General features: G+C 45.2%; 1 protein-coding gene across 1 annotated transcript in view; it reads left to right on the top strand.

The window, feature by feature from the left end:
* The window catches only part of HIPK1 (homeodomain interacting protein kinase 1), a 180682-nt gene that overhangs the window by 106617 nt on the left and 57961 nt on the right, over positions 1 to 16104 (top strand). The window contains exon 5 of the mRNA XM_073615706.1: positions 6609 to 6695. Within this exon, the coding sequence (XP_073471807.1) occupies positions 6609 to 6695 (87 nt within the window). The remainder of the gene's footprint in view (positions 1 to 6608; positions 6696 to 16104) is intronic.

The following is a 16104-nucleotide window of genomic DNA, read 5'->3' as shown; positions in this document are numbered from 1 at the left end:
AGGAGTCGTTAAGCTCTGCAGCAGATGAACCACATACTAACCTGGGCAGAGGGACATGTGGCGATTTTTATATCGGTAGTCCATATCCCGGGAGTAGAGAACTGGAAGGCAGATTATCTCAGCTGCCAGCAGATCTGCCCGGAAGAATGGTCCCTACACCCAGGGGTGTTCCAGGAAATTTGGCAGCGTTTGGGATGGCCTGAGGTCGACCTATTGGCATCCAGATTCAACAAAAAGCTACAGAAATTTTTGTCCCGAACAGACAGTCCTCCCTGGTTTATGCTTTCTCTGATTCCTCTCCTTCCACATTTGTTGCGCAGGATTTGAGAGGGGGGTCCCTATCATTCTGGTGGCACCAGCCTGGCCCAGAAGGCCCTGGTTCCTGGTGATTGTGAAACTGACAATAGACGGGCTGTGGACGCTTCCACGTCCCGATCTACTGTCTCAAGGTCCTATATTCCACCCCAGTTTACAGTCTCTAATATTGACGGCATGGCTATTGAAGCCAGGGTGTTAAAGGACCGAGGCATCTCATGATCAGCAGTATCTACCTTAGTGAATGCTAGAAAATCTGTCACTAGGAAAATTTATTTTAAGGTCTTGAAGACTTGTATTGCTTGTTGTGAAGCCAGAAAATGGCATCCACGAAAATGTGTGATTGGGAGAATTCTCTTTTCTACAGTCAGCTGTGGAAATCAAATTGGCTTTGAGTACAGAGGTCAGGTTTCGGCCCTATCGGTATTCTTACAAAGGCCTTTAGCCTTCCATTCACTGATCCAAACCTCTATGCAGGGGGCAACTCGTTTGTTTCCCCCCATTAGGTCACCTATGTGTCCTTGGCACTTGAACTTAGTGCTGTCTGTTATAGAAACAACCATTTGAACCTATCAAGAAAATTCCATTAAACTTACTGTCACGCAAGCTAGCCTTCCTGATGGCCATCACCTCGGCTCGAAGGGTGTCGAAGCTGGCGGCCCTTTCATGCAGGGAACCGTACTTGATCCTTCACCATGACAGGGTCGTGTTGCGACTTGTTCCATCCTTTTTGCCAAAAGTGGTGTCGGCCTTTCATTTAAATCAGGACATTATTTTGCCTTTTTTCTCTTAGCTTCATTCGGCGGAAGAGACTGCATTCTTTGGACGTTGTTCGGGCAGTCAAGGTTTATTTGTCTAGATCTGCAGAGATCCGAGCATCAGACTCATTTGTTTTGCCAAGAAAGGGCAGGCAGCTTCCATTGCCAATTAGGTCTGAAAGGTAAAGCTCATTCTACCAAGGGTGTAGGAACCTCCTGGGCTCAGATTTGTAAGGCTGCTACCTGGTCTTCAGTGCATACGTTCACAATTTTATCAAGTGGATGTTCGTGCAGCCGAGGATTCGGCTTTTCACCGCAGTGTACTGTGGGCTGCCGCATACGTTCTGATGGCTATTGTTTGGCAGGGTGTCTCCCTCCCCTAAAAGGCTATTGCTCAGGGACGTCCCAGTAGGTAATGAATATTAGCCTATGTCCCATGATGTATGAAAACGAAAATAGGATTTTTTTCGGCATACTTACCTGTAAAAATCCTTTTTTTTTGAGTACATCATGGGACAGAGATCCCTCCCCTCCTTTTTAAGGATTCAGTCCTTGCTACAAAACTGAAGTGCTTCCTGTGTGGGAGGGGGTTATAAAGGGGATCTACCAGTGTCCATTCACCTGAAGAGCATTACCCAGTAGGTAATGAATATTAGCTTGACTCTTGTGTCCCATGATGTACTCAAAAGGATTCTACAGGTAAGTATGACGAAAAAAATCCTATTTTTTCACCTCAGGTGGCAAGGCCATTTTTGCAATTTTTTTCCATTGGCGTTTATTTTTCCCTTTCAGCTTTCATAGTTTAAAGCGGGGTTCCCATTAAAAAAAAAAAATTAAGTCAGCCGCTACAAATACTGCAGCTGCTAACTTTTAATCGGACACTTACCTGTCCCAGGGTCCAGCGATGCGGGGGATTGAAGCCCCGCTCGTCGCCCCCACCCTCCGCTCGGCGGCACCGGCATTTTAACTGTGGCACCCACTGCGCATGTGCGAGCAGTCACTGCCCCGCAATCATCTGGGACCGGTCACGTGTCCCAGATGATTGACAAGAGGGAGGGTGGAGAGGCGATCTCCCTTCCTGCGCCGAGGGAAGTGACGTCAGGGGCCCAGGCACCGAAGGAGGCAGACTACAAGGGACCCCCTAGCAACAGGCATTTAGAGGTTTTTTTTTAAGCACTTTACTTTTTTTTTTTTTTTTTTTTTGTGCTACTGATTTTTAGGGCACAATATTTGCGCAAATGTTTATCAAAACAATACTTTTGTTAATACACTAAAATCATTATTCACAGATAAAAACACAGTACATTTTACAAAATGACTACTAAATATAAAAGCTTAACCTGTATTGAGTTAATAAATAACAAATATTTGTCATTTTTAAATTACGCCTTTTTGCAAAATGGTGAAACCTGAACGTATGCAAAAATGTAAACCATAATTTTCTAAAAATCTGAATGTTTTCATTCCCTTACAGCTTTCAGGGTTTAAGATCCCCAAACCATATATTTTTTCTGAAAGCATAAGACCAGTAAAAAGGTGCTACTGATTTTTGCTAAAAATACACTAAAATCATTATTAGCAGATACTAACACAGCAAATTTGACAAATTCCTACTAAGTATAAAAGTTTAACCTGTATTGAGTTAATAACAACAAATATTTGTAAATTTTTAAATTGCACCTTTTTGAGAAATGGTGAAAATCGGACATGCGAAAAAGTTTCTTCGAAAATATGGAACTTTTTCCTTTCACTTACAGCTTTCAGAATTTGTAAAAAAAAAAAAAAAAAAAAAAACCCTAAACCATACATTTTCTGAAAGCACATTGCCAGTACAATAAAAATGTGCTACTGATGTTGAAGGCAGCGCGATATTTGCGCAAATGTTTATCAAAACAATATTTTCACTAAAATCATTGTGGATTTATACATGGCAAAATGTACAAAATTCCTGCTAAATTCCTAGTAAATGTAAAAATAACCGTAATGAGTTAATAAATAACAAATATTTGTACATTTTAAATTGCACCTTTTTGTGAAATGGTGAAAACTGAAGGTACGCAAAACTGTAAGTAACAATTTACTCTAAAAATCGGGAGATTACCATTGTTCATTTATAGCTTTCATAATTTGAAAAGACCCCTCAAACTAAACATTTTCTGAAGGCACATAACCTGTAGAATAAAGACCGTGCTACTGATTTTTTGGGCCTTGCAATAATTGCGCAAATGTTCATATCGCTATCTTCACAAAAATACACTAAAATCATAGTGCACTTAAACAACGTAACTTAAAAAATTCCTGCTAAATTACTACTAAAGCATTGTTCACATGTGGCATACTAAAGAGTATGCCCATGGAGGGCAATGTTTAAACGCACAGGGATGCACAGGTGTTCTGTGCATTCCGGCACAGGCAGACCCATTTATGTTAATTGAGGTGCAACCACTGCCCAGGCATAGCTGCTGTTCCCAATTTGACATCCGTGTGGGTAGATGACCCCGAACGCAGACAGTGTGAGCTCAGGGATATGCATGCAGACCTACATGGATATAAAATTGGGAGCAACAGCTCTGCTCGTGCAATTGCTACAGCCCAAATGACATCAGTGGGACTGCCTGCACAGAGATGCACGGAACACCTGTGCATCCCTGTAAAGGTACTCTGTGTATGCCCTGTGTGAACAAGGCCTTAGGCCTCTTTCATGCAAGCAGACCGATCAGGTCTGCCTGTCCTGTCCCAATCGGATCTCACCCATTGTTTTCTATGGAGAGGCTGATGTAAATATACATGTGTCTGTTTACACCCGCCTGCATCCGATCCAGTCTGCTAAAAACAGACGGATGGGGACTGGAATCACCATCAATCTAGCAGATTGGATGGTATCTGATGGAAATGGACACATTCCATTTCCATCTGACCGCCCCATAGAGAACAGCGGGCTGTTTCTGTGTCTGCTCTGCCTCAGCGGAGAGGACGCAGACCTGTCATCCGCCTGCTCAGGGGGGTTCAGCAGACAGATCCCCCGCTGAGCAGGCAGATATGCTTGAGTCCGCTTCATGTGAAAGGGGTTTTAACAGGAGTGGCCGGTCCATTAGGGGCAGTGGGGAGCTGCCCCCCCGCATGGCGCCAGACTCATACGTTTATGGGGTTTTTTTATTCTTCCAAGCCACATGATTAGATCCTGAGGCTCTAATTGGCTTGAAAAAGGTTGTCCCGAAACCACCCACTTGTGATGGTGGTGAATTATTTGTTTCCTGGCTTCTCCCGAGGAAGCCGTGGAGGGGTGAGTGTGGGAGGGGGGGGGTGCCGTCACCGTGGAGAGGCTTGGGGGGGTTGCCGTCCCCCAAAAAGTCACTGGGTCTTAGTATTTGTTTTGGGGAGGGGTTCTTTGAGATATCAGGTCTAAATAGACCCCCAATTCATCTCCTTTTTTGAGACAAAGGGACTGAAGATGGTCCTTTTCTCTGCAGCACTTTACTTCAATGAGTAAGGAATCTGTATAGAGATTCCTCTCATTCATAAAATGAGTCTGATACATAGTAACGCTTGTGGTTTACTATTAGCTGTCAGACATTTAGGAGCGATTATAGTGATCGGTGCCTGCGCCCACTGTACTATGCGGAGGGGGGTGGTAAGCCCAAACTTCACCCGCTCCCCCCCGCTATCCCCAGCCTGTCAGATTGCAGGAGAAGAAGCTGCGGGAGGGCATGGATGGGATCGGGTGTGCGGGGGCCAGTTTGGGGTGTGTGCGGGGGAGACATCTGGAGCCCCATGCAGCACCTAAAGCCGGCGGGAGCGACAGAGGAGGGATTCCGGCTTATGGTAGGTGGAGGAGGGGTAGTAAAGGAGAGTGGGGGGGGGGGGGTAGTTTTAGGTGAAAGGGACCAGTGGGAAATAGTGGGGCTGGGGATCTAAGCGGTGGCATGGGGGGGCATTCACATTCTAGGGTGGTAGTTCGCTGATCAGTGTCATAGAGTCTGCTGAACAATTCTGCTGTAAGTTTATGGTCATTGAAGTGACCATTAACTTATAGTAGAGGGAGAAAAGCGGTCCGTACGGACTTGGCCACCTGCAGGCACTTCTGTAGGTCCATATGGACCTGGCAGTGAAATGGTTAATCTTGGCTTTAAAGTGGAATTCCATGAAAAACCTAACTACTCTTAAAAATGCTCCATCTCCCCTCAACACCTATTGACCTGTGCAAAAGATCTGTGTACTTATATTTTCAGGCTGTTCTGGTCATGTGATCTGGCTCTCCTTTGTCAGCCAGCAGTGGCTACAGGACAGAGGGAGCTCTGGCAACTGATGGACCATAGGAGGCTATGGGTGATGTCATTGGCATTACCAGCCGTTGTCAACACTCTCTCCTCTTCAGTGGGCGCTGACTGGCACACGGGAGGTCCTGTGGCTGGAGCAGCCTGAAAGTTAGGAAAGTATATCTTTCTTACACAGGTTAGTCAGAATAGGTGCTAGGAGGGGGACGGTGCATATTCAAGGGTAGTTAGTTTTTGCTGGAATTCTTCTTTTGCAGCTATGTGCAATGTATCTGCAGCGGGTTTTGTTTAATATACAGGGCATTGGCAGATACTTCACATACAACTAACGCTTTGATTTGTTCTTTTGCTATTTATGAATGAACAAGCGGAGCTGGCTGATCATTAATAAGTGACAGATTACAAAGCTTGGAGAGGTGACTAGTCTGAGCTGGCTGTACCTCCCCCAAAGGAACACCCATACCTTGGCTTCAAAAGGGAATTAACCTGCAGCCAGCATTAGGTGTGTTTAGAGGCTAACTGGGCCACCAATTAGAATGTGACCAATGCACTAGGTCCCCTGTGGAGTTTAAAAAAAATTAAACTATTACGAATACTTGAAGTATATTTTTGGTCTTAAGAACTAAGGGATAGTCTGCATTTAGTTTTTGGCAGATTCTTCAAACCAGAATAGTAGTTTCTTTAAACACTACTTTTTTGAAACCTTGGCACCAAGATTGTTTGCAATAAATTGTAAGAAAAAGTATGTAGTGGACAATAACCTGAGTGAGTACAATGGTTAAAACATACAACCTAAATATAAATATAAGATGCCATGATCCTGTAATCTCAAACACAAACCTTAGCTAAAGAAACTATTGGCACTCAGGAGCTTAATATCTTTGGTCAAATATCCATTCAGTTGACACTATGGGACCAAATACCATGTGATTAAACACTGGAAATGTGTTTTTAGTGAGATCAGTTTGCACTAGAAGTTGCACCAGAGGCGTTACAGGGTGCCTCTTTCCATTAAAATTTTAGCATTTACGCCAGGGGTCTCAAACTGGCTGCTCTCCAGCTGTTGCAGAACTACAAGCCCCATGAGGCATTGCAAGGCTGATAGTTACAAGCATGACTCCCACTGGCAGAGGCATGATGCGACTTGTAGTTATAGCTGAAGGCTCACTGGTTTGCGCCTTCTGATTTTATATTAAAATATGTTCATATTAAATATATAAATTTTTTTTTTTTTTTTTTTTTCCCCTCCATCTGTAACTAGACCCCAGAGGAACATGAAATAGAAACGGGAATCAAATCGAAGGAAGCTCGGAAGTATATATTTAATTGCTTGGATGACATGGCTCAGGTAAGTTAAGCATATTAAACCTAGGTTTAGTCTTTTAATGATATAACTATGAATTTAAAGTATAGCTTATGTCAACATTTTTTACCTTCATCTCTGAGTTTTCATGTGAGCTTATACTACGGCTCACACAGGTAGCCAGGTGGTGGTAAAATTATAATAAAAGTTAGGAAATTTTATATTCATAACTTTTGTCTCTGGGACAGGAAGTGCTGTAATGATTCCCCAAAACTGCATTTTAAACCTCCATTCTATTGGAAAAAAAATACTGGGCTCTACATTACATAAATGTAAGCTAAGCATTGTTGAATTATCCCAAAAGCATATTTGCAAACTTACACAGTTCATTCTTGTTCACTGGATAATAGTATGCTTTACTCATGGAGCTATCCAACTGAGCCAATCTTTCCAGCCAATCTATCCAATTGTTAGACTTACCGGTAACTTTTTTCTAGGAGTCTTCTAGGACAGCCTCAGAGACAGGTCTCCTCCCTCCGGGACAGGAAAGGTGTATACCCAATTAGTTAAAAGGTGGTCCTCCAGGCCTCCCTTTTCAGTTTAACCAAGAACTACTGAAAGCTCTGAAAGACACACTAACACAACTTCAGTACATACCTCCAACACCAGTTCCTAGAAAACACCAGGTGGGAAACCAGGCTGTCCTGGAAGACTCCTAGAAAGAGTTACTGGCAAGTCTAACCCCGGTTTTCTCCTTTTCGTCTTCCAGGACCGCCTCTGAGATAAGCAAGAAACTGTTAGGGCTGGACCATTGCCTGGAGGACCTCTCCTTCAAATGTCTGTTCTTTATCAGACAAGAAATCCAGACGTTAATGTCTCGCAAACGTAGAGTAGCTGGACCACGTTGCTGCCTTGCAGTTCCGGAGAGGCACTGGCCCTCTCTGCCCATGAAACTGAGACTGCCCTGGTAGAATGTGCCTTAACTAATGGTGCTTGCCTTTTATAATCGCCAATCTTATCCATCTAGCAATGGAAGGCTTAGACGCCTTATAACCCTTGCGGACCCCCGCAAGATTAACAAAAAGAGGATCTGACTTCCCGAAGCTACTCAAGGCTTCTAAATAAAATAAGACTTCTTTTAACATCTAATAAACTCAAAGCTCCTTCCTCATCTGTCTCTGAGGAGAAAGAAAATGTCGGTAAGACAATATCCTGCGTTCTATGAAACGTGGATACTACCTTAGGGCGGAAACTAGGGTCAGTCTTAAGTATGATCCTATCCTCTCAAATCTGCAAAAATGGCTCCCTAATAGAGTGAACCTGCAGATCACACGCTCTTCTGGCTGATGTGATCGCTATAAAAAATTTTTTTAAGCACCACCCATTTTAGCATTGCTTCTTCCAGGGGTTCAAAGGGACTTCTAGTGATGGCCCTGAGGACCAAGTATAGATCCCAGGTGGGTGGGGCAGGCCCTTACCCTCACCGGCCTGGATCTTGCCAGGGCCTTAAACATTTTTAACCAACTGATTCTGCTGAAGTGAGGTCTACAGGAAAACCCTTAAGGTTTGAACTTTCAAAGTACTGATGGAAAGACCAAGGTCTACACCTGCCTGAAGGAAATCCAGGACTGCCGGTATCCCAGGATGCTCTAGTCCCTGCTCCTACAACCAGAAACTTTCTGAAAATCCCTGAGACCTCATCAGCTGTTCCTCAGATACCAGGCTGTAAGTCTGAGGCTTTGTATTTGCGGTTGTAGAATCGGGCCTTGAGAAATCAAGTCCTCCCTGACCGGAAGGGATAATGGGGGACGATTGGCCAGTGTCTTCAGGTTGGGAAACCAAGGTCTCCTTGGCCAGAATGGCGCCACCAGGATGAGGTCTGTTGATTCTGCCAAAATTTTTTGGAGAACCGCGGCTATCAGCCTCACTGGAGGGAAGACATAACATAGACTGAACTGCCAAGGATTGGCAAAGGCGTCTATCCCCCTGGCCTGGTCCAGCGGATGGAGAAGAATTGTGCAAAGGAGGTCTATCTCCGGCTGACCCCGGCATAGCACAATCTCCTCTAACACCTCCTTGTTGGGGGACCACTTTTCCTGACTTAAACGCTGAAGGCTGAGAAAATCCACCAGCTAGTTCTGAGAGCCCTTCAGATGAATGGCTGACAATGATGACAGGTTTACCTCGGCCCAACACAGAATCTTGTTTGCTATAGACTGCAGAGCGGGGCTTCTGTCCCCCCGACCACCACCCCCCCCCCCCCCGCTTGTTCACATAAGCGACGCCCACTGCATTGTCTGTCCGAACCTGTAGGTGCTGTCCCCCTATCCGGGATTGGAAAACCTCTATAGCCACCAAATCGCAAGAAGCTCCCTCTGTTTTAAGGATCAACATGCCCCCTGAGTTAAGATTCCCTCCAGGTGGGCCCCCCAGCCCAACGCACTAGCGTCGGTTGTTACCACTATGGCTGCAGGGCGGGTCCAGGACAGACCTTTGTCCAGATTGTGATGAGCCCACCACAACGACCTCTTGACTCTGGATGACAGGGGCATAGTTTGATCTAGGCTCTTCATGCCATCCCAGTAACATAGCATGAGACTCTGCAGAGGGCGCTGATGAAGCCTTGCCCGGGCTACTGCTGGGAAACAGGACATCGTCAGACCCAGCACCCTCATGACCGCTCTGATCTGGACTACCTGATTGGATTGAAGCTGAGCTACTGCCTGATCCACTTTCTGGATCTTTTCCCTGGGGAGAAACACCCTCATCTCCACTGACGAGATCTTGTACCCCAAATACAGGACCTCCTGTGCCGGGGTCAGCTGGGACTTGTCTTGGTTGATTAACCACCCGAGCGAAAGAAGGAAACTGTGTGCCTCCTGCAAGTCTCTCTCTAGCTGTTGGGAAGAGTGGGCAATAAATAGGAGATCGTCCAGGTAGGGGATCACCGTTCTAGCCTTGACCCTTAACGAGGCTAGAGTCTCTGCCAGAACCTTTGTAAAGATTCTTGGCGAAGCAGGCAGCGCCCGGAACTGGAAGTGCACAACCTCCGCGTTTACCCTGACTGCCAACCTGAGGAACTTTTTAAAATCCTGATCTATCGGGATGTGCAAGTAAGCATCCCTGAGATCTATTGTGGCCATGTGGCAACCTGGAAACAGGAAGTTGGTTATTGTAAAGATCGACTCCATCCTGAATCATTTGTATCTCACAAACTTGTTCATTGGGCAGAGATTCAGGATCAACCTGAACTTTCCCGATAGTTTCTTTACAGCAAAGACATGGCAATATACTCCCTGCTCACACTCCCTCTGTGGCACTTGAATAAGTACTTTGATCGACTAGATCCCCCAATAATAGTCCCAGAGCTTTTTCTTTTTCTCGGTCTCTGGGTAACTGGGTATTATGAAAGCTTGAGGGGGGAATCGAATCTAACTCCAATCTGTAACCGTTCTCCATGATGTCTAGTATGAACGGACCATGATGTCTAGTATGAACGGATGTCTAGTATGAACTGGTCCATTGTGCGAGGAATTACCCCAGTCTCCCTCCCACTGGGATGCAGGAGTCACTGGGGCTTTGAGGTGGCTTGAGGAGGTTTAAATAGGATTCCTCCTCTACCACGCTCCTTGTGGCCTGTCCAATGTTTCTTGGGGCAGCCATCCCTCTCTTGTTGGACTTGCTGCCTGTGACCTCGGAAAAAGCGTTTACCTTAGATTTTTCTTTTCCGGAAATGCTTTTTTTCCTATCCTGAGTACGTTCTAGAGCCTCCTGGAGGCCAGGCCCAAACAGGTGGTCACCTGAAAAAGGTAACCCACAAAGCTTAAGCTTTGAGGCAGCGTCGCCTGTCCAGGCTTTTAGCCATACAGCCCTTCTAGCTGCATTAACTAATGTGGCTGACTTAGCTGCCAACTTACCCGATTCCGCAGAGGCATCTGCCAAACCGACTGCCTTGAATAGTAACAGAAACGACTTCAAAAGCTGTTGCCTAGAGGTGCCAGCCGAAATGTGGGACTGTAATTGCATTAGCCAACATTCCAGATTTCTGGCCACGCAAGTAGCTGCAAGGGCTGGCTTCAGCCCAATTGATGAGGCATCCCAGGCCCTCTTAAGCAGCACATCCCCTCTTTTGTCCATGGGGTCTCTGAGACCCCAGGTCGTCAAAAGCCAAATCTGTCTTTTTAGAGACTTTGGCTAATGGTGCATCAAGTTTGGGAATTTTGTTCCAGGGATGGGAAGCATCTGTCTCAAAAGGGAACCTCCGCTTGAGGCTGCCTGAAAAGAACGGCCTCTTTTCCGGCTGCTCCCACTCCAGCAGAATCTATTCTATCAGATTTATTCATCGGGAATACCCTGTTTTTATGAGCACTAGACCCCTGATACATAAGGTAGTGTTTAGAAAGCTGGATCTGCTCCTCACGAATTTCCAGTGTGTCATAGATCGCTTTTAGAAGATCTCCCACATTGTCCAGAGACCATTTGTATCTGGACCCCCTGGAGGAATCCCCTTCTTCAGAGTCGTATGCCGAACCCGCTTGAGAGGAGGCTAGTGATCTCCATACCCTCCTCCCTATCCCCCTCATCCTGACTAGGCTCGGATAAGGAAGGCATACTCGCTGCCTTGGGTAAGGATAAAGTGGGACCCTGCATTCGATCCAGCATAACCTTGAAGGACTGGAATGTGGATGCAATCTCATCCTGAACAGATGTCCAGGATTTTGTGACTCTGCCACTGAATCATCCTTAAACTGCTGACACACTCGGGGCAAAGTGGCTTTTCCCAATTGGCGCCTTAGTCCCACATACGGCACATTTCTTCCTAGGCAGCTGTATCTGGGTCCTATCTTGTTTGACCTGAAATTAAAAAAGACTAACAATCCCCCATTAGAATACAGCCCTGACCCACACCACCATTGTGTTTAGGATAAGCCTAGGAAGTGCCCAGCCCATCACCTGTTGCTCCCCACCCAGGGAGGACCCTGACCCCACAGTGTAAGCCATGGTCTGCCCTGACCACACTTACCTGAGAGGTGCTGGAGCCTGCTGAACAGGAGTCCTGTATCGCTGTACCCTCTGTGGTCCCTGGTACTCACTCAGTCTTCCTGAGCCATTATCGCCACTCCGAACGCCTGTACAAACACCGCTGCGCCCAAGAGACTGGACCATGTCTCGCGGTGCCCCCCGATAACGTGATTCCACCGGAAATGCGCTCTCGCCACTTCCTCCTGCTGGAATGCAGAAGCCCCGCCCTCTCACGCCGCACGCTGAACCTGGAAGACCGGAGAAGGCACCAGCATGGCCGGCTCAGCGTCTCCTGCCCACCGGCTGAAACACAGGTACCTAGGGGGGCATGGGTGGGCGGGGTTTGCGGCAGCACCAGGGTCCTGCTCTCCCTGAGCAAAAGGCAGCGGTGGTATATAGCGACCCTACTCTTCCCTGACAGGACAGAGGAGTTCTACAGGCACAGTCCACGCCAGGGGATCACCCAGGACAGCCCCCTGAAATAAAAAGCTCACCTTAGATCCATAACATGCTCCTTCCCGTCCGGCAGGAAACGCAAAACTGAAGAGGGAGGCCTGGAGGACCACTTTTTAACTAATTGGGTATACGCGTTTCCTGTCACGGAGGGAGGAGCCGTATGTCTCTGAGGCTGTCCTGGAAGACGAAAGGAGAAAAAAAATTATAAAATTTTGCAAACCGGTAACTTTTTCTCCTTCACTGATGTGTGCTGATGAGGGGGCACTGGTAATCTATGCCCTGATTATCAGTGTACATGTGCCTTTTAGAAATACCAGTTATTGGCTCTCTTCTCACCTCATGCTGTCAACATGAGGAAAGGAGTGCCGATAACTGTTTACATCCGTGATCAGCTGTGATTGGACACATTGGCCGCGCTGTAGCTGTCAAGTGGTTAGAGGTACAAAATAGTTTCTATCTCGGCCTCTCACTTCTTACTTTCTAATCTGCCAGCTTTGGATCAAAGGAAGGCAGATTTAAGGATTGCTTTGCAACAACTTTAGTCACAAGGAGTGGTTTTACCAGTTCCTTTTGAAGAACAGTGTCAAGATTTCTATTCAAACCTATTCACACTCCCAAAACCAAATGGGGGCATCCGCCTAATACTGGACATAATCTCTAATCAAATTTCTTTTGTATACCAAAATTCTGGATAGAATCAACAAGATCTCATTGCTTTTTAAGACCAGGGGAATTTCTGGTATCCATAGACATACAAGATGCCGGTGTGCACATTCCTATTCCCCTTATATCAAAAAATAATTCTGCACTTTGCTGTGGGAGACCAACACTTAGTTTTGTAGCTCTAATATTCAGACTCTTCTCTGTACCCTCAAGTGTTCACAAAACTGCTTGCCCTGCTTTCTGGCTTCTCTACGAACCCAGGGAATTCATTTTGCATATTACTTGCTGGTTCCCAGCGTTGAGATTGATTCATTTTCTTTAAACCGTTGGTTGGATGATCCACTTTCTAGAGTCTGCTCTACAGTCCTCACATTATCTTGAGAGCCTGACACCTTGGACGCAGCTTAAGCCAGAATTTTCAGTCCCCATGCAAAGGTCCCACACGAGGACCCACAGGTTGAAATGGCACTACTCATTTCAGTGCCGCATAAGGATAGCTTGGGCTTCAAATAGTAGCCTCCTTCGAGGGACTTCCTTTTGCCCAGTTTCACTCCAGACCTCTTCAATACAACATACTCATTATGTGAAACAAGCAATTCCAACCTTTGGATTACCCAAAGATTTTTTTTTTTTAATCCATGTGGTGGATCAATACTTTAGAGACCTTCATCTCAAGGACAAATTCTCATGCTCCTAGAGCTTTTAGATCACAGGTGTCAAACTGGCGGCCCTCCAACTGTTGCAGAACTACAAGTCTCATGAGGCATTGCCTAGCTTATAGTTATAAACATGACTCCCAGATCAAATATGTGGAGCCCTGCAGTTCAGGAGCGATGTTCTTTAGCAAGTTTCTAAAGTTGCATTTTGTATGGTAGTAATATTGGTTTAGATGCGTAGGGCACTTTGGCCTTTGCCTGACATGCCAAAGATATGCATACAGCATAACCTAAAGTAGAACTAAACCCCTCTTATCCTTTAACAAACAAGTAAGCTGCCATCTTAGCCTCTGTTTAATCTACAGTTGGCATGGTGCTGCAAATGTGATGAGCTCTGGCACTAGCCATTTGATGGTTTCTCAGTTCAATTGAGAGCTGACTAGGGCACACTAGTAATTGTAACATTTGTGATTAAAGGATTGCCTTGAATAGAACTGTTTTAAGAAACCGTATAATTATACAGAATCCTTTATAATAAAACTGTTAAATTGGTGGGTTTAGTTCCACTTTAATTCCCAAAATGAAGGTTTTTTCCAAAACCTTTTTTATTCTTCAATTTTTTTTATTACCCCGGCTCGCCCCCATTCTATGAGGGATTTCAGTTAGGCGCCATTCACATATATGCAAATCAGATGCATCCGTTTCTCATGACTTGAACCAAACCGGCTTTCCTTGGAGCTGGTTCACATATATGCAGTGGCAGTGCGAATTTAAAGAGTCATGTGCATTTTCTGAGCATTGCGGTGTGATTCAGATGCAAATTCAAGGCTCATTGCCTTCTATGGGGACGCACATCTCATCAGTTTTGAACATGGGTTCTGCTTTTGTAAATTTTATTTACTTGCCCTTTTAAGAGTAGGTGTCTTTTTTTTTTTTTTTTTTTTTTTCTTTTTTTTGGTTCTGCCCTTGACACTGTTCCTAATTTTTCTGGTCCTTGGGCCAAGTGCAGGGGATCGAGGGTTGGAGGAAGCTCATTCATCTGCTACTACAGTAGTAGATCTGATTGTCTACCTCCCACTCAAGGCCTTTTACAGTCCTCTCATTAATCTGCTTAACCCTATACAGTAAAAGGCATATCTCCTTTTTGGTAAGTGGATGATTGTTCTGCTGGGGCCTTTCTGGTATGTCTATTTGTAGTTTGGAACTCAGGCTCTCTTCTGTAGTTTCCACTCTAAACTTTTAGAACAGTCCTTTATTTTTATTTTTTTTTAATTGCATTACACTGAATTATTGTTCCGTGTACACTGGGATCGGATTCCTATCCTAGTGGAAATCTATCTTTAGGAATAGTAGATTGTTCGCTCAGTCTTCTCCTGCATTGCAGACCCTTTCCATGTACAATTTAATTCTTTTTAGTTTAAGAATCCCAAGTTTGGGCAAGTCACCAAGGACCGACAATATCCACTAACGCTTAATCTGACTCTCCAGTGGACTTTAACTGGAGGCAGCATATTTCCTCCAGAAAAATTAAAAACTCTATCTACAACTTAGTGGCTTTATGTTGACTTTACAACTTTGTTGGCCTTTCTATGGGTGTGACCTTCTTGTCCTCAGTTTCATTCCTACACTCGAAGTATTGCTTCAAGATACCTTTGCTGAATGTTCCTCACTAGTGCAAGTCCTGCACGTGAGTACATCTATTTTCTTTCTCTAAGGGTGCATCCATCTTAAGCGCTGTACTTCTTGGAAGGTCAGTAAGCAGGACACTTATCTGCAGCAGTGTTCATAAGTGGGATAGCGCAGATCCGGAGGCCCTCTTGGAAGCTAATGCCTGCAAGATGGATCCTCTTTCTACTCTGTATTATGTTGAGTCCTACTAGTTCATTAGCTGGGAATTATGCCTTTTACATGGCAAATTTTTACTGGTTCTTGGGATCATATACCTAATGTTAAGACAGGTTGTGGTCTAGCTACCACCCTGAAGCACCTTTTTGGTGTGAGTTGAAGTTTCGTCTTGTCCTTCATATTATGAATCGCCACCTCCCTGCAGTCAAGGGTTTTGAGAGCACTAAAAGCAGAATTGAACGGTCCCAGTCCCTCGCTGGCATCTTCTGGGTGCCTGGCCTCTATCCATCTTTATTGGCTGGTATAAGATGTCATTCCTGCGCATGCACAAGAGTCAGTCATCCCAACACACAAAGGCTGTACTGGCGCTGTAAGCTTAGCTGACCTGCGCATGTGCAGTTCAGTTTACATACCAGAGAATGTTGCAAGCAGGCAGGTTGGTGGATTTTATTGCAGAAGATACATTTTCTTGACCACCTTTGCTTTCTTCAGATACTTATAGAAAGTGTTCCACATCGGTTGGAAATCTTTGGCAATTACCCACCCCTCAGTTTGGACTGCTTTTGAATATACCAAATGTCTTAAGTATTTCTACATTTCTGTGCCCCTTGATAAATTCTAAAGAACATAAGATTTATGTTTGGCGTGAATTTGTAAGTCTGTTGAGGGACACATGTCCCATCCCTCTGTTTTTATTGGTCTATTGTACTGCTTTCTCACAGAAGTATGATCATTTTAGGTTGGGGTAATGGCTGGCTAATGTATTTTGTTTTACAGTGTCCAAACTTCCTGAAGTCAGCAGTATAACTGAT

Source organism: Aquarana catesbeiana, linkage group LG02 (genome assembly GCF_042186555.1).
Source record: "Aquarana catesbeiana isolate 2022-GZ linkage group LG02, ASM4218655v1, whole genome shotgun sequence".
Taxonomy (NCBI): Eukaryota; Metazoa; Chordata; class Amphibia; order Anura; family Ranidae; genus Aquarana; species Aquarana catesbeiana.
Note: the sequence above shows the minus strand (reverse complement) of the source record. Positions and strands in the feature narration are given on the sequence as shown.